The sequence below is a fragment of the Cheilinus undulatus genome, linkage group 12, assembly GCF_018320785.1.
Source record: "Cheilinus undulatus linkage group 12, ASM1832078v1, whole genome shotgun sequence".
Classification (NCBI taxonomy): domain Eukaryota; kingdom Metazoa; phylum Chordata; class Actinopteri; order Labriformes; family Labridae; genus Cheilinus; species Cheilinus undulatus.
The window spans coordinates 40,253,857-40,278,990 of NC_054876.1; the positions used below are offsets into that span (position 1 = coordinate 40,253,857).

Below are 25,134 nucleotides of genomic sequence, written 5' to 3' on the forward strand. Positions count from 1 at the left end.
CTCTAGGTTTTAAAATGATTGTTTGGAACTCTGACACTATTTTTATGCTCATTTTAAAAAATACTTGCACAAAAAAATATTTTGAAATCTTCAACATTTAAAAAAACTGTGCGTGTTCCACTTTCAATTAAAAGAATAATTTAATGCCATCTTGTAGTCCTCTGGTATGCATATTTGCCTTATTACCTTATATATACATAACCACAAGCACACACACAAATGCTGAGGTTACTGTAGCATGGCAGGGGGTGGGGAGACAAGTGTACAGTCTCAGCACAGCCTACCGGTTTCTTAAGTTAAGTAAGAAAATTAAGAAACTGTCATGCAAATATGAAACATGATGACTGCTGTCATGTTGCACCCCCCATTTCCTTTTGCTGAGATTGACACATCACTTTAATCCAGCTCTGAAGCATTCAGCAAGAAAGGTAAGGCATATTTTTGAGTAATTTTGTTTTAGAAAATGATCTATTATAAGATTTTACTAAAATACATCTTGAATATCTGACCGCATTATCAAAATATGATTTCACTTTCAAAAGATGGACAATTTGACATCCAAGGCCAATTAATGGTTATTAAATATGTTTAAAAAAGTGAAATTTGGGCACCACTTCAAATATTATTGTTACTCAATAATGAAGAAAGTTATGATGGACTTAGATGAGCACAAAAGTCTATTGTCAGACTTGCTTGTTCTTATAATTGAAGGCTGTCAGGAAGCTGTTGAACAGACAGGATATGGGGTACAAAGATAAACAGAAAGAAGAGCATTTGCATCACTGTCCACAAAGATATGAAGACATTAATGCCTCATAGGTTTATGAATAATTCCGTTGTAAGCCTCTTTAATCTGTTATGTTTTTGTGAAGTACATGTGCAAATAAACAGTGACAAATATCACACCTTTAAGATTTTTGACTATGAAGGAGTTGGACTTCCTTACAAGAAAAAAGTCCCTGGAGGTAGTTGATTCTCATACTGCTAACCCATGTACCAAAATAACTATCGACTCAGTCAACACAACAAAAAAAAGGGGAAGTGGTGAATGGTCTTTTTTTCCAATTCGCACTGCTGTATACTGAAAAGCAGCAGCTCTTACAGTATATCTGCTCTTTCTGACAGCTTTAATGCCATCTTCTTCTCTCTAATCTCCTGTGGCGTCGAGCAGGGTGCCATGGATGCTGTACGTAAATACCTGTGGATGTGGTTGATCTTTGGGATGATTTTTGTGAGTGTGGTCATCAGCATCATCTTCATCTTCATCAACAAGTGCATATCCAAGAGAGGTAGGCTGAATCTCTGCACACATTTATAAGGTGTTAGAGGAGCCTGAAATCGTTTGCTTGAAAAGTTCACACATCTTCTTTTGGTTTGATCAGAACTGAAATACTTCTGATTTCCTTTACATAACAGGAAGATTAATGATTGATGTGTCAGCTGGGCTAATAATAAGTTAAGATGAAAACCAAAGGAGGAATTCAGAAGAGCAACAAGTGCAAGGACAGAAAAAGTAAAAAGCAATAAAATGAAAATATTTCTGAAGGTGTGCTAAAAAACAAACAAAAATTAAGGATAAGGATAAGGATAAGGATCAACTTTATTGTCCCCGAGGGGAAATTTGTCAAGGACATAAGTGCAGTGCTGCTCACAATCAATACATTCATCATAAAAACAAACAGGTAATAGACAGACAGATAAATAAATGGTCCACATTGACCCAGAATAAGAGAAACTTGCAGGTATCGTATTGCACCTACCCTGTAATATTGCACTGGCTTCCCTGCAGTAAACGGTTTGTAAAAATGTATTGCCCATTTCCTGGTGCGAGTTCACAAAATTGCATGAAGAGAGTACATTTAAAAAAGCTGTCACTGTGACATATCAATGACAAAACAATATACCAATAATACAGTAAAATACCTACTGTCACAATAAAAGATTGAAGCTATAAAAATACAATAACGGTCAAATTATGATATATGTTATAAACCATTATTGACGTCATTGCAGGAACAGCTAGAACATGTAAAGAGTGTAAACAAAATATAGATTAGTAAAAAATGCAATAAACTGCCTTAAATCAGCTTTTAGGAGTCCTACACAGGGACTTCTGCATTATCAGAATCTACTTTGATGCTATTTAATTCACTGTTGGCTGCTTATTTAAACTGTAAATACACATATTATACATATAAATTATTTTCAGACACACATCTCATGTTCTAAGTACAATGGCAGAGGTGGAAAGGGAACAAAAATAATGTACTCTAGTAAAGTTAGTCTGACTAAAATTTACTTAAATAGAAATAGAATTAGTGCCCTGTAACCTCATTAAGTTAATAGAAGTCAAAATAGTGGAGGTAACTGATAATCTAAAATTGTTAAAGTAATGCTTGCTGAAAAACAGTATTGTAGTAGCCATTTTAACTTATATCCACTTAATTTTACTTGTCCATTTATGGTAGGTTAACTCAACTTTGTTATAGGATAGGAAGTTCTGTATTGCTACATGTTTCCTGTCCATTGACATATTCCCTTATTTCTTTCAAACATTTCCATTTTCATCTTTATTCCAGTAAGTTAGCCAGTATTTATCAGTATAAATGACTGAAAGGTGCACTTTCAACCAGGTTCTCCGTCGCGTGCAGCATTGAGATCATAGCTACCCCTGCCCCTGCAAAGTTAACCTTCCAGGCAGGACTTGTCTAACTGAGTGGGTAACTTTACTCATGGTGCAAGTTGATGAAACACATTTCTGGTTTTAAGTAAACAGTACCTAATCATTTGCAATTTTTTTGTCATTGTACTCAAATTATCTGACAATCATCCATTAATCTGAAATTACCATCTCAGTTAGAGAAGTCCTGACTGTGGGAACCATCCTTAACGAGACATATTTTAAGTTGTTAAAAAAAATGGGACGGGCCTTCTAAAATACAAAACTGTTGTTTTCTGCTCTATTTTCCTGAATTGATAAGATGTGTTTTTTAGTTTTAAGTGACCAGTGCTCAGTCACTTAAATAGTTTGACAACCATTTCTTAATCTGCAGAGTTTTCCCAGAATCCTTTTGGTTATTAGACACTTTTGCACCAGGAGTGAAGTTACTGACTAGGTTAGACAAGTCCCTGTGAGGCATAACCAAAATATGCAGTGGCTGATATATTGAAAACAATGGAGGAGGACTTCCTCCATTCAGAATGCACATTTCGGTTGCCGTTACATGTAGTCACTTAAGTTGGCAGTGAGAAACAACGTTCAAGATTAAAGTATGTGATAGAAGTAAGGGAAAATTGAAGTCAATGAAGAACATGTAGCTTTCTAAATAAATACCTAAACATGTTGGGTGTAAACAGAATTTTTAAGTGGAGGAAAGTTTCCAAGATGTTGAGTTAACCTGACATAAATGCAAAAGTAATATTGAGTTGAAATAAATAAAATTTACCAGTAACATGCTTTTTTTCCAGTTACGTCAAATTTGTATGTGATCAGTTACCTCTAATGGTTTGAGTTCCATTAACTCATAGAGGATTGCAGTGTAAATTATATATTTTAACTTGAATCTGCTCAAAAATTTATTTCCACCACTTAAAAACTTTGGCATAATCAGTTTCAACAAATACTTTGAGTATGTTTACCTCATTCGGCTTTACAGTGTAGGAAAAGTCTGCAGATAAAGAGATGATGGTCAAATAATTTGGAGTATAAAAAAAACAAAAAAACTTAGCGTAATTGAGTACTGTTTACTGAAAACTGAAAATGTATTCAATCCACTCAAAAAATGTTTTTTTTGTTTTTTTTTTAACTTAACACAATTCATTACATGCATACTGAGTGTTTTTCCGTCAAGGGGCATTGTAAACTAAAATACATTTTCCTCCCTGTAAAAATCAACAGGAGAAATCAATCTCCTAACAGACTGTTTAATTTAATGCACACATTTTTTACATATATAGGTGAAGCTTTCTTTTGCTATTTGATTCCAAACACTATGTGGTACCCAAAAGGCAAAAAAGGGCGAGTTTCACATGATCTATTTGTCAATTAGTTGTTTTTGTAGTCGTGAGTTTTTTTTTGCTCTATAACTGATGCTATTTAAAATGTAATGAAGTACAATTCTTTCACCAAAATATACTTCAATAAAAGTAAAATCACTGATTTTTAAAACTACTCATAAAAATACACAAAAAACTCTTCTCATTTACAGTAACATGAGTAAATATACTTAGTTTCTTTCCACCCGTTCTTCATGGCTACCTTGAGGTCCCTTAGAGCAAAAGAACCCAGGCGATCGTCTGCCTTTGCTCAACAGTAAAAGCACCGACGAATATCAACCAGTCATTCCATCTTTATTTGTATAACCAAAGTTTTCTCAAGACACTTTACAAAGAGGGCTGGTCTAGGTAGTACTCTGTTGTATTATTTACAAAGACCCAACATCAATCCACCACGAGAACATCACTTCAACATTTAGAAAAGTTACAGCAACAGCAAGGCAGAACCAGAATCATGTTGAACAGACTAAAGGTGAAATGGGGGTATGAGTAACTATAAGAAAAACAGCCTCCTTGGAAGTGTAGATCCCTTTTCTTAAAAACAGAATTGAAATGGGTGAAGAATGGAGAAAGATGTAAAAAAAAAAAAGGTGTGAAATGGGTTTTTAAAGTAGCAGAATGTGATGAAAACTAGATAAAAGTGACAAGAAATAAGTTTTAAAAAATTGGGAAAGACAAACATTTTTATTTAAACATCTAACAATATTTTTTTAGTAGGCAAGGCAATGTTGTTCATAGAGCACCATTAATACACAGAGCAACTCAATGTGGTTTACAGAGTTAAGACAGAATAATGATAACTTTACTACTCAACATTAAATAAGTAGCCCAGACGTTAAATTAAATATCTTAAAAAGTTTTTTTTTAAATCTTCCTTGTTTTTTTAAAATGTCATGCTTTTAATGTGATGAGTCTTCTCACAGGAAACACTGAAAGATTTAAATAAATCATATGGTAAAACTGTGTCATCATATCTGACACTATGTGGGTGAGAAGATATGTGTTTGGTGAGATAATACTGGTGTTTCAGACAGGGGTGCCCAGCCCACCTTTTCATATAGAGTGCAATGATGAGTGGAGTAGCCTTGACCAGAGATGAATCTGAGGGCTGAGTGATAAATGGAGTCGATTCTGCTGCAACACCAACAAATAACAGAGTTTTTGTGGTTTCCCAGAAATGTTATCTACACAGATACAGCTAATGGTTATTGTGGTAGTACCAAGAATGAAGCAGCATGTGTTGCATCATGACTGCTGCATTTTGTCAAACCTCAACAGCCAGCAATAGCATAATTTTACCAGATACAAATTATTATAAACTGGAACTACTACCTAGTGGTTAGGTGCTTCGGTGAGGTACAATAACCAGACAGTTAAAGTACAGTAGGGGTCATGAAGAAAGGCTGTAGTGTTTTGACTGAAAGAAATCTTTTCTCATATGGTGTAGGTGCATGTTTTAAATAAACTTTGGATCACTGAATTGGTAAATTTTATGAAGGCCAACTGAATACTCAATAATAACATTTGCCCTTTGAATATGATCAAATTACTCTTGTCCATTAGTTCTGTGCCTTATTTGACCAAAAAACTCTTGAAATATTTCCCAAGAAAATGAGTTCACAGTCCACCCTTGAGTCAAAGTTGAGTCATGGCTGTAAAACACTAAATGTTGTATGCCATGAAGATTTTAAAGGCCTTTTTATACAGGTTGATGATATTGACCTTTAGTGAGAAATTCAAAGCCCTTTTTTTCACGAAACCATGTCATTTAGTTAGACTCGTTCCAAGGAAAAACCAACAGCACTTGGTGAGAAGCCACACATTTTTTAGACATTTTTTAGACTTTGTGAATTCAAAATGAAAGGGGAACTTGTTACTGTACTTTCTATTCAGTGAATACAGCCATATTTCCCCCAAATGTATTCATACATATATATAATGTATTGTATATGAATTACAAATGATATATTTTAACCTATATATATAGGATACCTGATACGTAAGAGGTTGATACAGCTTAGACAATAACAAAAGGCTTATCACACTGAAAATAATGACGCCTGTGTACATCTCCAGGTAGAATCTGTAAATAGAGAAACTCAGTGTTAATGCCACTAATACCCCTTTTTTACTTCTTTGAACCCTTTTTGCCACTTTTTTCATTTTTTGCAGCTTTTAGCCAATTTTTTTTTGCAACATTTACCTTTTCTAACTACTTTTTAATTCCTTTTCACAATTGAATTCTCCCATTTTGGCCTCTATAACCATTGTTGCCACTTATCACAATATTTTTGTCACTTTTGCCCTTTTAATTCATTCCGACCTCATTTTTGCCACTTTTTAACCACTTTTTAAAATCTTTTCACTCATTTCTGACCCTTTAATGCTTTTCTTAATCTTTTTTTGCCACTTTCATCCTATTTTTGCTCCTTGGAACCCATTTTTGCCACTTTTTTTTTCAATTTTTGCATCTTTTAGCCACTTTTTTGCCACTTTTAACCAATTTTATCTATTATTAACCCCTTGTCACAATTTAAGTCTCCCATTTTTGCCAGTATTTTGCCAAGTTTTCTCTATTTTTGCCTCTGTAACCCATTGTTGCCACTGATCACAATATTTTTTTTCACTTTTGCTCCTTTTGATCCATTCTGACCCATTTTTGGCACTTTTTAACCACTTTTTGAAATCTTTTCACTCACTTTTGACCCTTTAATGCCTTTCTCAATCTTAAGTTGCAACTTTTTCCACTTTTTACTCCTTCAAACCCATTTTTGCTGCATTTTTCTTTTTTCAATTTTGCATCTATTAGCCATTTTTTGCCACTTTTAACTAATTTTATCCATTTTTAACCTCCTTTTGAATTTGAGCCTCAGGTTTTGCCTGTATTTTGCCAGTTTTACTTACTGCCTGTGTAAACCATTCCTACCACTTTTTTGCCACTTTTTAACCGCTTTTCACAATCTTTTACCCATTTTTTACCCTTTTATGCCACTTTTAACTTATTTTTGCCATTTTCATCCAATTTTGCCACTTTTTACCATGTTTTTACCATGTTTTCTGCCAGTTTTAGCAAATTTTAACCCCTTGTTGTCACTTAACACTTTTTTCTCTTTTTGAAATTATTTATTTTCTCCTTAAAGTTATTGTAGTTCCTTCTACTTAATTCTCTGGCATCCTAATGTTTGTCTACATCATGTCTTAGGTATGAAGTCTGATATTACTTTCCACACGCTTTAGTCAATGTGCCTATTCCATTTTAAACACTACAGAAAAAGGTAAATCTGTTTTAAGACAGGAAATTACATTTTTAAAAGACTATATTTACTAAAAAATAAATAAATAAAATTGATTTTTGTTTCTTTGTTAAGAGTGGTTATTATTCAGGTTAAATATTAATTATGGTTACCACAGATGAACTTTATGATGGACCATGATTTTCTTTACCTCTATGGGTCCCCCAGTTTGGCTGGGCCCCAGGAAACCCTCCCCCTTTTCCACCCTTATGGATGGCCATGGTCACTTTTTACATCTGTCAGTGGTTTTACAGAATTTAAACCGACAAAATATCGAAAAAGTGCTGACTTTGACCATTCAGTGTTAAATTGTCTGTAAAATGCAGCGTTTTTCCCCCTCCCCTGAAAAGCGGGGATTTTGGAGATAAGAGGTTTTGCCCCTAAACCAGCGATATCAAATCACTAATATCAAAGAAGTGTTTGATGTTGATTGCAGAGATTCTCAAAAACAATTTACTATGAATCAACTCACCACGGGGGCATCATGGTGCAAACTGACAATGAGACACTCAAGTCTGCAGGGGCCCCAGCAGAGGGTGCTTATGTTACACCAAAATACCAGCCCCATGCCGTGGAAACTCATAAACACACATTAAACATGATATTTACACAATCAAAGTGAGAGATGATGATGACAAATGCTGAATTTAGCTGCATGTCTGCACTGGGATTTGGCATCTTGTGCTCCTGGGGCATCAGTTTATCAGAAATTAGAGAAATTTCATTAATAATTTTCAGAAAAATGAAGTGAGCAGCGACCACTGGTTTCATTTCCATTACCCTTTTTTTCTTTAACCAGAAAACCAATAGACTGTGAAGTGTTTGCACACATACAAAAAAAAAAAAAGGAACAGAAAAAGAGGCCAAAGGATAACAGACTGTCATCGCTGCTGTGGGACTTTCACTCTGATTCTTTCACTGCAACTCTTAATTATAATTGTATGATTTGCTATTATTAGAGGTCCCCACTGGATTTGATTAGCTTAGATGAAACTTTAATGATCCCTGTGGGTAAACTGGGCTGCTGCTGCTGCACACACAGACGGGCTCAGTGATGATTTATCCACACAGAGCTACGTAACAGAGAGAGCAGAATATATCACTGATCATAATCAAAATGTGGAAATAATTCACACAGATTGTACAGATTCAAACAGGAGTACTATATGTTTTAAATCAAGGCACAAATATGAGCAGCTTATGTGCATATGTGATTTCCTCCCTGTGATTTTGTCCTACTTAGAGCCTTATTATGATGTGGTGTTAAATTAATCCGCTGTATTTATTTTCATCCTCGTTTGTAGCAACATAATCCTGCATCATACTCCTGCTGAGCCGTTAATGAACTCAACCACAATGAGATTTCTTTTCCCTATAGCTTAAATTTAACATCTTTATTTGTTTTCCCACAGCCAAACAAAAAATCCCAATCTCACAGCTTCACAGAGGATCTCCCTTCAATGTCAGGTAATGTATGAATATATTCTACAGTGGATGTTTCTCACATCTGGAGGGTTCTCATTTATGGGGATATATTTCGTGTTTGATTTATTCCTGAGTGTGACGAGAAGATTGGAACCAAACTCTGCTATGTTTATTAAATAAGAAGCTACAGCTTGGCTACAGCTTATATGGACCAAAACTCATAGCTCTAAATTTTGTAGCTGAATGATGATACATTGTTTTCCATAGAAAGATGATAAATGCTTGTCAAAGTAGCAGAATTAAAATCTTTGGCACAATTCTGGTTGAAATCAAACGAATGGAAAACCATTAGGTACCTTTGTAGCAAAAATAAGAATACTAGAAACTCAGTGTTGAGAATATTTATCATTTTTAATCATCAAATCTTGCAGACAAACTTCTATGCTTTGTTTAATTTGTGCAACAACATTGGCAATATTCAAGGCTTTTAATATCTTCTATACTGTTAAACACTGTTAGTTTCAAAATGCAGCTGTGTGTGTTGATTTTGGCTGTGGTTGTGGGGCCTTATGTGACGTCTTTTCCTGGGGCCCCATAATTCCTGGCAGGAGTCCCTGCAGAGTGGACATGCACAGCCCCAGTAAACACAACGCTCCAAGTTATTATTCAGATGATGTCTTTCTCTGGTTTTCCTAAATATTCAATGCAATTGACAGAATGATTTTGAAGTCATCAGCTGTTAGAGCATAATTCCAATTTAATTGAACAAACCTCCCAATGATAACTTTTTTTTTTGTTTTCAAAAATGAAATACTCTAAATGCCCTGTTCCACATTATTAAGCACAACACAGTTTCAAAACATTTTATAGGTTGTAAAAAACTGAAAATGGTCATTTGTTGAATTTGCAGCATTAGGTCATATTTACTGAAATCAAAAGCTATTTCAATCAAAAACATCTTAACAGGCCAAGTTACATGGAGAAGGAGCCCTTCTTTGATATCACCTTCACAATTCTTGCATCCATTAAACTTGTGAGTTTTTGGAGAGTTTCTGCTTGAATTTCTTTGCAGGATGTCAGAATATCCTCCCAGAGCTGCTGTTTTGATGTGAACTGCCTCCAAACCTCATAGATCTTTAGCTTGAGGATGCTCCTAAGGTTCTCAACAGGGTTGAGGTCAGGGGTAGATGGGGCCACACCATGAGCTTCTCTCCTTTTATGCCCATAGCAGCCAATGACACAGTGGTATTTTTTGCAGCATGAGGTGGTGCATTGTCATGCATGAAGATAATTTTGCTGTGGAAGGCACAGTTCTTCTTTTTGTACCATGGAAGAAAGTGGTCAGTCAGAAACTCTATATACTTTGCCAAGGTCATTTTCACACCTTCAAGGACCCTAAAGGGGCTGACCAGCTCTCTCCATGACTCCGTCCCCTCCGTGCTGACATTGCATCCTTGTTGTGACATGGTGGCCATCCACCAACCATCCACTAATCTCCATCTGGACCATTCAGGGTTGCATGGCACTCATCAGTAAAAAGACTGTTTAAAAATGAGTCTTCATGTATTTATGGGTCCACTGCAACCGTTTCTGCTTGTGAGCATTGGTTAGGGGGGGCCGAATAGTAGGTTTATGCACGATTGCAAGGCTCTGGAGGATCCTACACCTTGAGGTTGGTGGGAATCCAGATGCACTCGAAGTTTCAAATACCTGTTTGCTGCTTTGTAATGGCATTTTAGCAGTTGCTGTCTTAATCTGTTGAAATTGTCTGGCAGAAACCTTCCTCATTATGCCTTTATCTGTACAAACTTGTCTGTGCTCTGAATAAGCCACAAATTTCTTCACAGTATGATGATCATGCTTATGTTTTTTATGAAATATCTAATGTTTTTGTACCTTGTCCAAGGTATTGCACTATTTGAGGCTTTTCAGCAGCAGAGAGTTCCTTTTTCTTTCCCTTTATTGTTGAAACCTGTGGTCTGCTTAATTATGTGGAACGTCCTTCTTAAGTAGTTTTCCTTTAATTGGGCTCACCTGGCAAAATAATTATCACAGGTGTCTGGGATTGATTTCAGTGATCCAAAGAGCCCTGAGACACAATACCATCCATGAGTTTAACTGAAAACAAAAACTGAATGTTTATGACACTAAAATCCCATTTGCATAATAATGTGGAACATTGTGTAATGTGACCTCAACAGGTTGCTTCTATCATTATTTGCCATCTGTCAGGGTGGGTAAAGGTGGGACACAAACGCAGACCCTGGTTTCTTAAAGTTACCCCCAAAGGGATAACCACTAGAATCGCAAACGATTATTGGAAGAGGGAAACAAACTGACACAAAGTGGGAGAATCCCACACCAAAAGCGCCCGTTTTGAATCACACTGAGAAAAAATGAGGAACTAAACCACGCCTGCCTAGCAGCTGATAAGAAGCTAAACTTCTTGGGTATCTGAGAAACAGTCTTAGAGAAATTAATGTACAAAAGCCACCCAAATGGTGTTATGAGAAAACTAAAAGACTGGACAAAGAAATCCAGCACCAACCTTGTAATATTTGAATCAGGGAAAACACAAGAAGGCTCAAAAAGTGATTTGGTTCACTGACATTCATGGAAACAAAGGAAATTCAGAGGGATGCTCTCACTACCTCTGATGGTGAGATAATGAGTCAGCACAGAGCAGAGGAGCTGAAGAGTACAAGTAAGCTTCCCACACCTGGTCACAATCAAGGCCAATCAGCCAAACACACCTGACTCTGCACTGAGTTGATTCCCTCACCTGCCTCTGTGAGCAGTGTGAGTGAGAACCCTCACACTATCAGTGGAGCCAGTTGGTGAATCAAACTTTTCAAACAAAGCCTTCAGTATCTTTGCTCTTCCTCTACTAAACAAATGTTGTCCTGCACAACATGTCATCCTCCTCACATCTGAGCTAGATGCTCCACTGGCCCGCTCAAAGCTACTGCCTTCTTCTCATCAAATTACACTAATTGGGCTATCAATTATCAGACTGGGCACAAACATTTCAGACTGAAGCTTTGCATGATGGATATGCCTGATGACAGACATGGATTCAGGCCAGACAGACAGATCTTCTGTCAACCCTGAGGGAAATTCAAGCATCCAGTAGGCATATAATATGAAATATCTTGTAGTCTAAACCTCCCTAAATGCACAAACACATGTACGTTTATCCATGGCAAATTCAATAAAACCTTTTAAAAAAATATACAAGTTAACTCACAAATCAGAGCTACAAATCCAACCTGTAGGGCAGTGTTTTTATTAAGCTAATGCCAGTTCAACAGCATGTACTTTAAGGGTGCTTTTTGCCAGTGTAAAAGAGACAGATTTTAAAAAGAAGGTATCCAAAAACAAAAAGATCTGGTGTGAAACAGCTGAATTGAAATGCTGTGTGCTGCTCCATGCCATGACTGAGAGGTGTTGGTATGATCTGGTGAATAAAGAAGCTAAATCCTCTAAATCAATAGTGCTGCAGCTTATTCGAAACCTTTGTGTAATAAAACAACTTTGATTAATTCTTCAGACTAAGAATGAGTATTACAAAAAGAATTGTTCTTGAGAAAGAGTGAAATGTTACATGAAAGAGGGGTTTCTGTGGGCTCATAGCAGTGCAAAAATAATCCATCTGAAAACATGAAAGCTGTTTATAAAGCTTCAAAATAATACAATAGTTGTAAACACAAAAGAATAAAAGTCTTGGATTTACAGTCTACATTCTGTTGTATTTCAGTTCAATTATTTTGAGACATCTCATGAATGTCTTCGCTCACTTGTCCTACTGTCATGGTCCACCAGGGGGCAGCAGCCCACACACAGGGAACCCTATGGCTACTGTAATGTGTGTTGTATTCATTCTTATTGTATATAATGCTAATTAATTAGCCAGGAAAAAGTCACAGGTGAGTTTTCCCTCAGTAAAGGGACCCTAACCTGCTCTGTGCATCAATAAAACAGACTTAGAAATACGTTTATAAACCACTAAAACTTCCATAAGCTTTAGTTAGCTTGCTAGCTTTGTGTTAGTATGCTCTCAGAGACTTAATGATGCTTTAAGTCTTAGCCAGGGCAAATAGGCTGTAAGTGCTCAATGCCAAGTCCTTTTATTGACTTTGAACTTTAGTATAAGAAAAGTCAACAAAATAAGACTCCTGTCTTGGTTTAATAATGTGAACGATTAGCTTAAACACTCAGCATGCCAATAGATTAGCGCACTTAGCAGATTAGCAGGTTGTGACTCTAGGAAGTTACTGTTCAAAAAAAAAAAGGTAAGAGCATGGGGTGTCCAAACTACGGCCTATGGGCCAGTTGTGGTCTACAGTTAATTGTTATTGGCCCACATCAAATTCTAAATAAATTAAGTATGTCCCAAATTAAGCTTGTGGTTGACTACGTGTATTTCTTGGTTTCAACTTTTGACAAGAATTTGCTGCTCTTGCTGTTTTTATGACAAAATTTAGACTTCTGTTTAAATGATTAACATACTGACAACCACAATAATTTGGATATATTGATTCATAATGCCCTGATGAATAAAACAAAAGGATTACAGGAGCAAATAGTTATTTGTGCCGCTACCTACTCTGTCTCCAGGTCTTATTTATAAAGCATAGGTTCTAATCATCCTTAAGCACCAACAGTCCAATAATCGCTTCATCACCGACCGAAGGTATATTAGGATAAAGTGTCTTGCCGAAGGACACATCACCATCTGACTGCCAGAGCTGGGGCTCATACCTTTATTTTAAGATACCACCGACTCTGCCTACTGAGCCACAGTCGCTCATATGGATATGAGCTGTCAGCATTCTCAACCTCACCTGGGACAGGTATAGGTAGCAAGAGCCAAACAGGGGCCCTCGAACCCTGACTGGTCATCTTAAAAATATCCTCAACAGTTATTGACCTTGTTAGCCATTAATGGAAAGTTGTAATGTGTTTTTTTTCTTTAAGCATACTTGACTACTAAGGATAGCTTAACCTAGATTGGATTGGTTTTACTTATGTACTTTAATACACCAGAGACGAGGTATATCCAAGTGGCCCTGTCATCCTTAAAGTTTTTCTGAGGCCCTTAGTAAAAAAGACAAGACTGGTTTGCATAAATAAGCCCCTAAAAGTAGCAGATTATTGGTTTTGTTCCTAAATAAAGACAAAGAGTGAAGTTGGGTGACTTCAGGACTTCAGAAAAGTGAGTTTTGTTACTGACGGTCAAAGCCTGGTCTGCTTTCCTCTCTGTTTCTTGTCTTTGTGCCAGACTAAGCTAACTAGCTGCTTGATGGTGTTTTATACTAAACAGACATGCATTTAATATTTCACTAGTATTCAATTTTTCCAAACAAGAAAGATTATCCAATTGTTGCCCAAATTGTTGCATATGGTAGGTTTTCTGCTGAACCTCACTTTGAAACTTTCATTTCTCTTTTTGTCCTCACAGCAGCAATAAATACCAGGAGAGGCCGCTGAAAGCCACCAACCCACCTTTACCTCCACGGACACAGTTCCTCACTGCAGGCAAGGCTATTAGCTGGATTGTTGAACGGATTATATGATGCAATACCACCCATCAAAATCCTGTCTTCCTGCTCTAGACCTCACATCTTCCTCTCATGTTATTGACAGTTATCATCATAAAACAACTGCACACAAAAACCTAAATCTATCTCACATTTGACTGAAAGCCAACATCCAAAAGGCTGAAAAAGAGGATTATATTTGTGGCTCACATGAGTTTGTAGAAAAATAAAAACGTGACCACTAATGATAGCAAAATTAGATGACATGAAGGGCAGTGAAAAATCAGCCTCAGCTGCCGTTTCTGCAGAAAACCATTTTTGACGCTGATCCAGTCAAGAACCACATATTTTAATCCAAACTGTGGTTACTGTGCTAAAATGTATCCATGCATCACAAATCTGTGCTGAGTGAGATGTGTGGATCATGATCAGGCCAAGTAAGAGATGTGCCAGTATTTTTATAAATCAGACCAAAGTTTTTAGACTTTTATTGGCACCGTGAAGAGTCCATGTAACCAAGGCAACTCCAGCAGTTAGAAAAACTGAGGGGGGAAATGTCTGATTTTCCTGCAACCTTAGACTATTTTATAAGCTGTATATCCTTATTACCTGTAGCAAATTAGCCTACCTGTTGCTTAATCCCTACTAGAAGCTTTTTCTGTTTGACCTGAATATTCCACAAAATACAGCTGCTGCAAGTGTTGAAATCATATTGGATTTAAAGAGAATTTTGAGACAACATTTGGCACTAACATTATTTTTGGCCTTTTTAAAAACACCAGGGGGGTCCAGCTTAATTTGAGCTCAGCATTGCCTTAATTTATCTGTAAACTAACAAACTAAGGATATAAGTTTCTCTTTGGTAGCTTAGTGAGAGGGAAAGACAGCAAAAATAAACTTTTTCTAATATGTTTGGCTTCCCTGGCTGTCAGTGCCTTTTAGCAGTGATACAACCAGCACTCCAGAGAGCTACCATACCAAGGAAAGAATCTGGCACATGAACCACAACATTTTTTATTTTTACCCCTTGTTTGCTGTTGAGTTTACTGAATACATTTGTAAGTGGACTAGATTTCTGATTGCAGTTTTTCTCAAATTTTGAGACTCCGTGCAAGGCTTAGCTTATAATGGCTGCTGCGTATGCGAGGGAAGAATCAGTCTTCTTTTTAAAGGCGTGCTACACACTAAAGGATTTTAGGCCCAATTTTGGGATCATTGCAGGAGGCATTTGAGCCTTGTCTTAAAGATTATTTGTCCAGTCATTGACCGGTTGTACATATTAAACATGTGAGATATTAACGATTCCAGATCAGCTACCTTGGCTAATACCTACATAAGCCAATGAGAGCAAGCAGACCAAAAAGCATCACCACCCAGATGTTGTATACTTCTAAAGCTCACAAACATGGCAACAAACATAAAGTTCAGAAAGTATTCAGCCCCCTTCACTTTTTCACTTTTGTAGTAGCCTGATGCCACAGTAGATAAAAAGCTCATCATGATGAAGTTAAAACAGAACTTAAGACATTTTTGCAAATTTATTGGATAGAAAAATCTGAAATATCCCATCAACATAAGTATTCAGACCCTTTGCAAAAACACTTGAAATTTAGCTCAGGTTCCTCCCATTTCTCTTGATCTTTGCTGAGATGTTTCTATACCTTTATTGGAGTCCACCTGTGGAAAATTAGGGCCTTAGCAAGAGAGGTGACCAAGAACCCAGTGGTCACTCTGACTGAGCTCCAGAAATCCTGCCTACATTAAATGAGCTCCTGCCTAGATGGAAGCCTCTTCTCAGTGCAAAACACATGGAAGCCCACTTGGCTTTCACATTGACTTCTTTGCAAACTCTAGGTGGGCTTTCATGTGTTTTGCACTGAGAAGAGGCTTCCATCTAGCTCTCTTCCATAGAGCTCAGATCAGTGGAGGGCTGCAGGGATGTTAGTCCTATTGGATCTTTGTCCCAGCCCCACACATGAGCTCAGTCAGAGTGACTACACAAAGTCAGCCAGATTTTGGCTCGACTGCAACGTCATAGCTCATCGGGCCTGATTTTGCATGTTAGGAATGACAAATGATCTTGTAGTATGACATAATTAATGATGCATCCAAGACGCCCCATGACCAATATTTCTTGTTTTTTACAGAGTCCAGAAGTTATGAAAATCTGGCAGAGGCACCAGAGTATGAACAGAGCATGCTGGACTATGTGCAGAGTATGCCAGACTATGTACAGCCAGTCAATAAACAAAACTCCCAAGACCATGTGCAGAACATGCCAAACTATGTGCAGAGCACGCCACACTATGAGCAGAACATGCCAGACTACGAAGAGAGCACGCCAGACTACGAGCAAAGCATCCCGGAATATGAACAAAACAAGCCAGCCTATGAGCAGAGCGTGCCAAACTATGTGCAGAGCACCCCACACTATGAGCAGAACATGCCAGACTACGAAGAGAGCACGCCAGACTACGAGCAAAGCATCCCGGAATATGAACAAAACAAACCAGCCTATGTGCAGAGCATGCCAAACTATGTGCAAAGCGCCCCACACTCTGAGCAGAACATGCCAGACTACGAAGAGAGCACGCCAGACTACGAGCAAAGCATCCCGGAATATGAACAAAACAAGCCAGCCTATGAGCAGAGCGTGCCAAACTATGTGCAGAGCACCCCACACTATGAGCAGAACATGCCAGACTATGAAGAGAGCATGCCAGACTACGAGCAGAGCACACCAGACTATGAACAAAACACACCTGAGTTTGAAGAAAGCATGTCTAATTATGAGCAGATTATGCCAGACTATGAAGAGACCACGCCAGACTATGAGCAGAGCACACCAGACTATGAACAAAACACACCTGAGTATGAACAAAGCATGCCTAATTATGAGCAGAACATGCCAGACTATGAAGAGAGCATGCCAGACTATGAGCAGATCCAGGATGAGCCTCCTGATTATCTGGATCTAGAGGATGAGGCTGTATCATTTCCTCCTCCTCCATCGTCTGAAGATCAAGATGCCGCTGCAGACACCGCCTCCACAGACGACTACGATGACATCGGAGTTGAGGATGAATACCAGGATTCAGGAGAGGACTATGATGATGTCGGATAAGACAGGAGTGAACAGATGGAGAATTTGAAAGACTATTTTGACTTTCTTCTCTGGATGTTGCTGAGCAGAGAAATCAGAATGACTGCTTTTACACAGATTTCCTTTTGTATCATGCAAGTTTCTCTTCAGCAAACTATTTAAAAGACAAAACACCAGAAGAATATATCAGTATTTCTGTGCAAAGCTTTGGAGATACAGCAAAACAAACTGTACTTAACAAACAGATGTCTGGACAAAGGAGAGGAAGCTTACAGAGAGTTGGGCAGGAAGGCTTGAATTTATACCCGTATAACCTTTCACCTTTATTGATGTTATCTTTAACTTTTGCAACATTGTTTACAGACTGAAACAAAACTGATACAGCACATAACAGTGTAAACATAAGAATAAAAAATACACTGCTTGAGCACATTCTTAACTTTAAAATGCTTGCAGTTTTAAGGAAGCAAAGTCCCTAATTAGAGCAATGAAGTCTTTCTAACAATGTCATCTTCCAAGGACATCAGTGTTAAATAGCTGAGTGTCAGGATTTCGGCACTGGATCAGTCCTTATCCAACCTATGTGGTCCAGTGCATCCTCATTCATTCCCCCAGTGTCCCAGGTCCATGCTGGTGTAGGCTAGCAGGTTTTGCCAGGGTGGTGCAGGGAGAGTTTGCCCCTGCCTGGATTCATTATTGCCGGCTGCACATGTAGCAGCACCGGTCTCCTCTAAAAGAGCTACATCTTTCAGCGGCAATGTTACTAACTTAGCCAGTATTAAAGTTAAAATTCACAACATGGCCTGACTTGACACTTTACTGTTAAAAATATGTAGGGGCTAAATCAGTGGTATTTTGGTCCAGCAGCCACCTCACGTAGGCAGCATGCCAGTCATTGCTGCCCCAGCAGTGGCTCAGTGGTACCTGGCATTTCTTTGCTTACTGCCACTGGAGGGTTTTAATGTCTAAAGCCAGGTATACACTGTGCGATTTCAAGCTGACCATACGAAGGTCACGGCAGAATGTCATCTCATACTGTACGACTGAATAGTTTACGGCGCACGACCATTGTGCACGAGTTGTGCGCTCACACTGTGCAACTGAAGTTGAGACGGACTGTGACAGAAACCCACAGAGTTTCCTTTTTAAAAAGTCTCAGGGTCTGAGGGTGAAGTGTTTCCAATCATATTCTCTTTCTCCCCCTCTATCTCTCCCGCTTTTGCTCTCTCCCGCTATCTCTCTCTATCCAACACACAAACAAAAACACCTCTGTGTCAGCAGCAGGTCCGCGGGTAGGAGTATTTCCTGCTCATTTATTTCCTTTATCATCACGGGGGTGCGTCAGAAAGTAATTCCAGCCGTTGTCATGGTACTTTAGGACGTTGTCTGACAATTTACAAAGGAAAACAAACCCCAATGTTGTTTAATCTGCTCACATTTCTGCTCTCACTGTGAAGTGTCTGGAGTCATACGACCAAAATATCAAACATGCCAGAAATCCTCCCGACCAGTCGGGAGCAGGCTGTATGGTCGTAGTTGGGCCGTGGTCGGCCATCGTACATAGCACGACAAACGACGCCAGATCCAACTGAAAGTCGGCCCAACTTCAGAGTGAGTCCTGCGATTCTAAACTCGTGGCTGAATCGCAGGAAAATCACACAGTGTACACCCAGCTTAAATAGAGTAAAGCAGCTTTGATATATCCATTTGGCTCGGGGAATTTTCTTAACAGCTCAGTTTCCCTGCGCTTTTCATCCCTTTGTCATTTTGTTTCTTTGCTCCACTTCTGCATATTTCGTTGTATAGGCCTACACAATCACAAGTTAAGATCTAACTCATTTAATATGGTTGATATATACACATAGGATATGTGATGGCATCTCTGTTTGCAAAATGGGCTGTTTTGGCGTGAAGAATCCAAGGCCACATTATTTTTATGTTTAACTCTCTGGTGATGGATTTTGGCTGTTAATAACCATTAAACAGTCTGATTTTCATATTTCAAGCTTTAAATCAAAAGAGATCCCATCTTTCCCCGTTTACCTCCATCTATTTTGATGGAATGTTTTCACCCAGAAAGGGTCAGGGTATCAGGGTGGATTTCTCTTATTAATACTGCAGACAGTCAGCAGGGACAACTTCACTCCCTGGCAGCTGGTGCTTTGTCCATCTAAATCTACAGTCTTTATCTGCTGTTCATAATAAAAAATATGATGAAATATTGGTGGGTTTCTTTTTTAAATAAAATATTTTTTCTAGTGTTTTCTGATTTTTAATCTGCATATTTGACAAATGTCTTTTTTGCTTTTTTAAGATCCCACCAACAATCAGCACAGCAGGGAACTGAATTTTAATAAAACTGTCAGAGAAGCTGATCTTTATTTTTCTGTTTGCCTAGAGTTAGATGGATGAGTACAGCAAGATATAAATATAATGGGGAACGTACGTGTCCTGTGTTGTATATTTTGTCTAGTTTTTATCTAAACTGATATATCCTGTGAGATAAATCCATCACTGCACTTTGTGCATAAAGAAATGTCGGCTTACCAACTGATCATCTGAGTCAATTTCACAGGGATGTGTTTTGAGTTAGCATATAGATTGCATTAGCATAGAGTTGTCTTGATTTTGCATAATGAATGCCCCAGAGAGTTTGTGAAGTTTTCTCCTTTAACAACACTCACAGCCTCCTGTGGTGTGCTTTGTAACTGAAGACTCTTAACTTTTATTTGGAGGTCCCTGTCGTCTCCTCATTTAGATTTCTGATTTGTTTTGTACAACTTCCACAAACATACTAGCTTCCTCCTGAGAGAAGGTCTGTGGTAGATATCCTCCCACTGTAACTTGGAAATGAAACAGCCTGGAAACCAGTCTGCTTTCAGCAGACCATATATCCTCTGTGAACAACTTTCTACTTTAAGAGATGTACAAATGCACTTTAGCGCAGACCTGTGGATGCTTACAGTTGGATTGTAGCAAACTGAGAAATTTGAACAGAATTGGAGTCCAGAAATGAGGTCTTAGACCTGATTGTTAGCTGTATGTTTACTTGTAGATGTCTTTTAAAATACAGTTTAAAGTAGCATCATTTGCAAACACTGGAAAGTGCGTTCTGGGATCTAGATTGTACCACCTTTCTCATTCTTTTTGACAGTACTACCAGAGAAAATATAAATGATAGGCATAGCCACATTAATGTCACAAAGGAGTGCCTTGATGTATGTCCTGCCATCATTTGCCATATTTTGTATTTATTTACTACTTTTATTGTGGCAGTATTGCTTATAATGTGTTCTTATGAGTTTCCACTGAGACTAGCAATTTGTGCAACATGAGCGCCCTCTGCTGGCACCACTGCAGACTTGAGCAGTGCTATTACCACAGCACTATGCTTTCTCTGTGGTAAGTTGATTTTGTGGTTGTTAGTGCTGTTTATCTATGTGAATCAATAATAAACATTTATGTGATGTATATGATATGAGTTTTCAGTAATTCAGGCTCACCATTCTGCTGTACTTTGCTAGCTAAATTACTAGATTTACCATTAATCTCAAACGTTTACCTTGTTAACCAACAGACAAATGATTTTGTTTCTATGTTTTAGCAATATTGGAGTTTAGAGCTATAAGAATGGCTGTGAGAGACCTAAGGTGATTCTATCCTTATCATTTATTGACCATTTTTCTGTACATTTACCCTGTTAGATGTGTTTGCCAGTCTGTGTTGTCCCCATAAATAAATGGCATGCAAGGGCCAAAAGTGAAAATGTACGCCTGGTTCACACATCACAACCACAATCTTGACAGCTGGATGCCACAAGTTTGACATTTTCCTAACACCAAGTTTGATCGATGGTGGATCATGAGAGCCAAGAGGCGTTGGCAAACTCTGAGTTATCAAAGCTAACACATATGTACATCTATGGCTGACTAATTTGCTGGTCATGAGCTACTTTGTGTTTCCTAGTGAGATTTTGTATTGTGGGCTGACCTCAGTTATGGTCTTTTGGATTAAAGACGTCATTATCTATACTTTCTGTAGTAATCTCTCTTGAGACAAACCAGCAACAATCCCAATCTCTTCAGTTACATTATTAAATGTATGTTAAATATGGACAGTCTAACAAAGCAGTTAAAAAAAAACTCACCAAAAATTTTTAAAACAGTCTGGCAGCAGGCCGCAGTTCTCAGACGCCCCCTTGGCAGACCACTACTGTGAGGCACTGGCTCTGTCAGAATGGAAAAACACGCAAAAAATTTCAAAATAAAACCTGATTAAACTTCCAGTTAGGTATGGGGTTAAAGTTAGGGTTAGAGTACCAGAAGTTAGTGCAAAAAACTGCGAAACCTGATTACACAGCATTTGATGAAACAGAGTAGACTGTGTGCTTACAGGACAAAAAAAGCATGTCTTCAATGAAAACATTCTAACACAGAGACTGTTGTTAAGGCTACAGCTAACAAAGCTACATAGCTATGTAAACATAGGTACATGGATAAGTTGCTAAATCTAAAGTTAGTGAAGCCAATGAAGACAACAAAGCTTTGTTAGCTACGTACGCTATATAAGTAACGGAGCTACATGGCAAAATCTATAGCTATCAAAGCTCTTAAGCCACAAAGCTAAATAGGTAGCTTAGCTTGTGCAGCTAACATTGCTGAAGACAAAGCTTTGTTGATAAAACTCACATAGCTATGTCTCCATGTTATCTATATAGCTAATTTAGTTACATTAGCTTAAGCTACATTTTCTAAAGCTCCACCCGCTAAAGCTAGCTCAACTACATTGGCTTATGTAGTAATGTTAACTACGGAGTTAGAGTAGCTTAATTAGCTTTAGATGAAGCTAAAAAAGCTACATTAGCTTGTGCTAGTTACATTGGCTTGTGCTAAATTCATGCTAAGTTTGATAGCTGAATTAGCTTTAGCTACTTTTCTAAGGTGCAAGTTGCTACAGTTGATGTAGCTACATAGTTTACATTAACTACGTAGCTAGCATAGCTATGTTAGCTTCAACTAAAGCTTAAAAACTTAAGCAAGCTACCATTTGCATAACCTTTGCTTAAACGGGATACATAATCCTGGATTAAACCGCTAACATTTTTTTTGTTCACTTCATTAAATATTGCTTAGTCTGTAATGTTTGCAATGTGGTTAATTAAATGAATGCAGGCTACTGCCAGACTTTGTTAAAGGTAAAGTTGAACTAAAAAATTTTTTAAAATTCTATAACATTGTACTGGCATATTACATCAGTTCTGTTCTGACAGAGGTGCTGTCTACAGTTGTGGTCCGCAAGAGTCTGAGATTTGGGGTCTGCAGACAGACCCCTCACAAAATCTTGGTTGCAAACTTGCTAGTCTTTAAACGCCTATAAGATGCTAAGAATTTCATTTCATTTGTCAGATTTTTGCATAGGAAAAATAACAAGATGAACAGAGCTGGCATATCACTTTCAAAGAATATTTTAAATGTAACCCCTTAAAAGCCAGCACACATCAATGCCCTTTAAAGTTTGGGTATGTAACATTCAATGAGAACCGTGTAGAATCAACTCTATTCCATAGGACACTAAAATAAATAGTTTACTACAGCTTTAAGTAGGTATTGACAAACTATTTTTTAGAGAATAAATAAATGTGACATTCAGCAGTGCAACCAGGGTGGGTGTTGATTGATGGGGCCCCCTTAGGGAGGTTTCCTACTGTTGTTTCAAACTTTGGACATTCCAGCCACTCTTGTGATTCCAGATTTGTCCATCATCAGAGCTCCTTTGGCCTGGCGCCCCAAGCAGCTACCCATCTTGCTTGTTGACAAGCAACATCTCTTCACAGTAAATTTACCTGAGTAAATTTTTACTCAAATTGTGTAAAAGTTAACTCTAAAAAATAAAACATTTGGTCCCAGTCTATCTAACTCTAAATGATGATTATGTACTCCACAATGAACAAAATAAAAACAACTCTAAAGCAATTGTACTCACTACAGGGTAATACAGACCACAAACAGAGGTGTTTCATTTCATTTATTTGTTCTAGTCATGGCAAAATTCACATTCCCTCACAAAGAGACATCCAACCTCATTCCACTCCATGGCTAGAAAGGAGCAGGGAGAAGAAAAAATTCTTATTTTGCCTGCCCCATACTCAAAACACAAATGTTCAACAGTTGGTCTGCCAAGTTTACAATAACTGAGAGAATATTATTATAGCAACATTCAAAAAAGATACAGTAACATTTTCAAGACTCTAACAACACCTGCCCTCAGCAGTAAAATAGGAAAACAAAACACCCTATTCACCATGTTCGTAATGTCTTATGAGTCTCTCTTTGAATATTTTCTTGAACTCAAATATATTCAGGCAGCTCTTCATATCACTCTATAAGGAATTCCACATTTTAACTCCAACCACAGAAATACACATCTGTTTTAAAGCTGTCCGTGCAAGTTGATGCTTGAAATTAAATTTCCTTCTATGGTACTCATCTTCTGAACTAAAAACTAAAAACTTTTGTAAATTTTCTGGTAATGCTCTACTTTTAGCTCTGTGTCTTCAGCTCAATCAAATCTTTGAGTTTTAACAATCTTGCCTTAATGAACAGACTGTTGGTGTGCTCTCTGTAACCTGCTTTGTGAATAATTCTTACTGCACTTTTCTGTAATAAAAATAATGGATTTATATTGCTTATATATGTATTTCCCCAAATTTCCACACAATAACAAAGATATGGCAGAATAAGAAAGCAATACAGCATTCTCATGACGTTACAATTCAACAGAAACTTTGCTTTGTTTAGAATAAAAATATTCTTAGACACCTTTGTTTTTACGTGAGCGATGTGAGCTTTCCATGTCAGTTTATCATCAACAATCACACCCAAAAAATGAAATTCAGACACTCTTTCAACGTTAACACCATCTATGGTCAGTGAGATATTTTCCTCTTTTCTTTTGTTTGTAAAAACCATAAACTTTGTTTTATTTGGATTTAAAGACAACTTGTTTTCATCAAACCATTTTTTCACTTTCACCATTTCCTTTTCTACTCTTATTACCAACATTTGCAAATCATCTCCGGAACAAAAAAGTTGGTGTCATCTGCAAACAACACTGACTGCAGTGACTTTGAGACTTCACATAAATCATTTATGTACAAATTAAAAAGTTTAGGTCCCAATACTGAACCTTGTGGAACTCCACATTCTATATTGAGTCACTCAGAATTAAAACCAGAAAATTTAATATATTGTTGTCTTTTATCTAAATAACTACGTAACCAGTTCAAAGCGACACCCCTTAACCCATATGTATATAATTTTGAAATTAAAATATTATGATCAATGGTGTCAAATGCTTTTTTTAAATCAATAAATACACCAATAGTATATTTCTTTTTTCTATTGCTGCAGTAATTTCTTTGGTAATTTTCATTAATGCTAAAGAAGTTGATCTGTTGCTTCTGAAGCCAAACTGACTCTCACTTAATAGTTTATTCTTTTCTATGAAATAATCTAGTTTATATGTTTGTTTCCTGTTTTAAACTGTGATATATCCTTTGCCTTTTCATTCTGTCTGGAAAAACACCTGTATAAAAAGAAAGATTAAAAATGTAACATAAAGGTTTAATTATGCAGTCAATTGTCTTTTTAACAATAATCATGTCGATCCCATCACTATCAATTGATGTCTTATTTTCAAGCTTCCCTACAATAGAAAC

General features: G+C 37.4%; 1 protein-coding gene across 3 annotated transcripts; it reads left to right on the forward strand.

Annotated features, from left to right (window-relative positions):
* The first annotated feature begins 332 nt into the window (after positions 1-332).
* On the forward strand, positions 333-23,550 carry LOC121519329 (DNA-directed RNA polymerase II subunit RPB1-like). Of its 3 annotated transcripts, none has more exons than XM_041802220.1 (5): positions 333-428; positions 1,172-1,289; positions 8,762-8,816; positions 14,236-14,312; positions 16,462-23,550. In XM_041802220.1, exons 2-5 carry the CDS (start codon positions 1,178-1,180, stop codon positions 17,436-17,438), a joined length of 1,221 nt encoding a protein of 406 aa, XP_041658154.1. In that variant the 5' UTR covers positions 333-428; positions 1,172-1,177; the 3' UTR covers positions 17,439-23,550. The 3 variants fall into 3 exon arrangements, with proteins under 3 accessions (XP_041658154.1, XP_041658153.1, XP_041658155.1); XM_041802219.1 differs by having other exon boundaries at positions 350-428; positions 1,126-1,289; XM_041802221.1 differs by lacking the exon at positions 333-428 and having other exon boundaries at positions 1,088-1,289; positions 14,239-14,312.
* Positions 23,551-25,134: the final 1,584 nt, after the last annotated feature.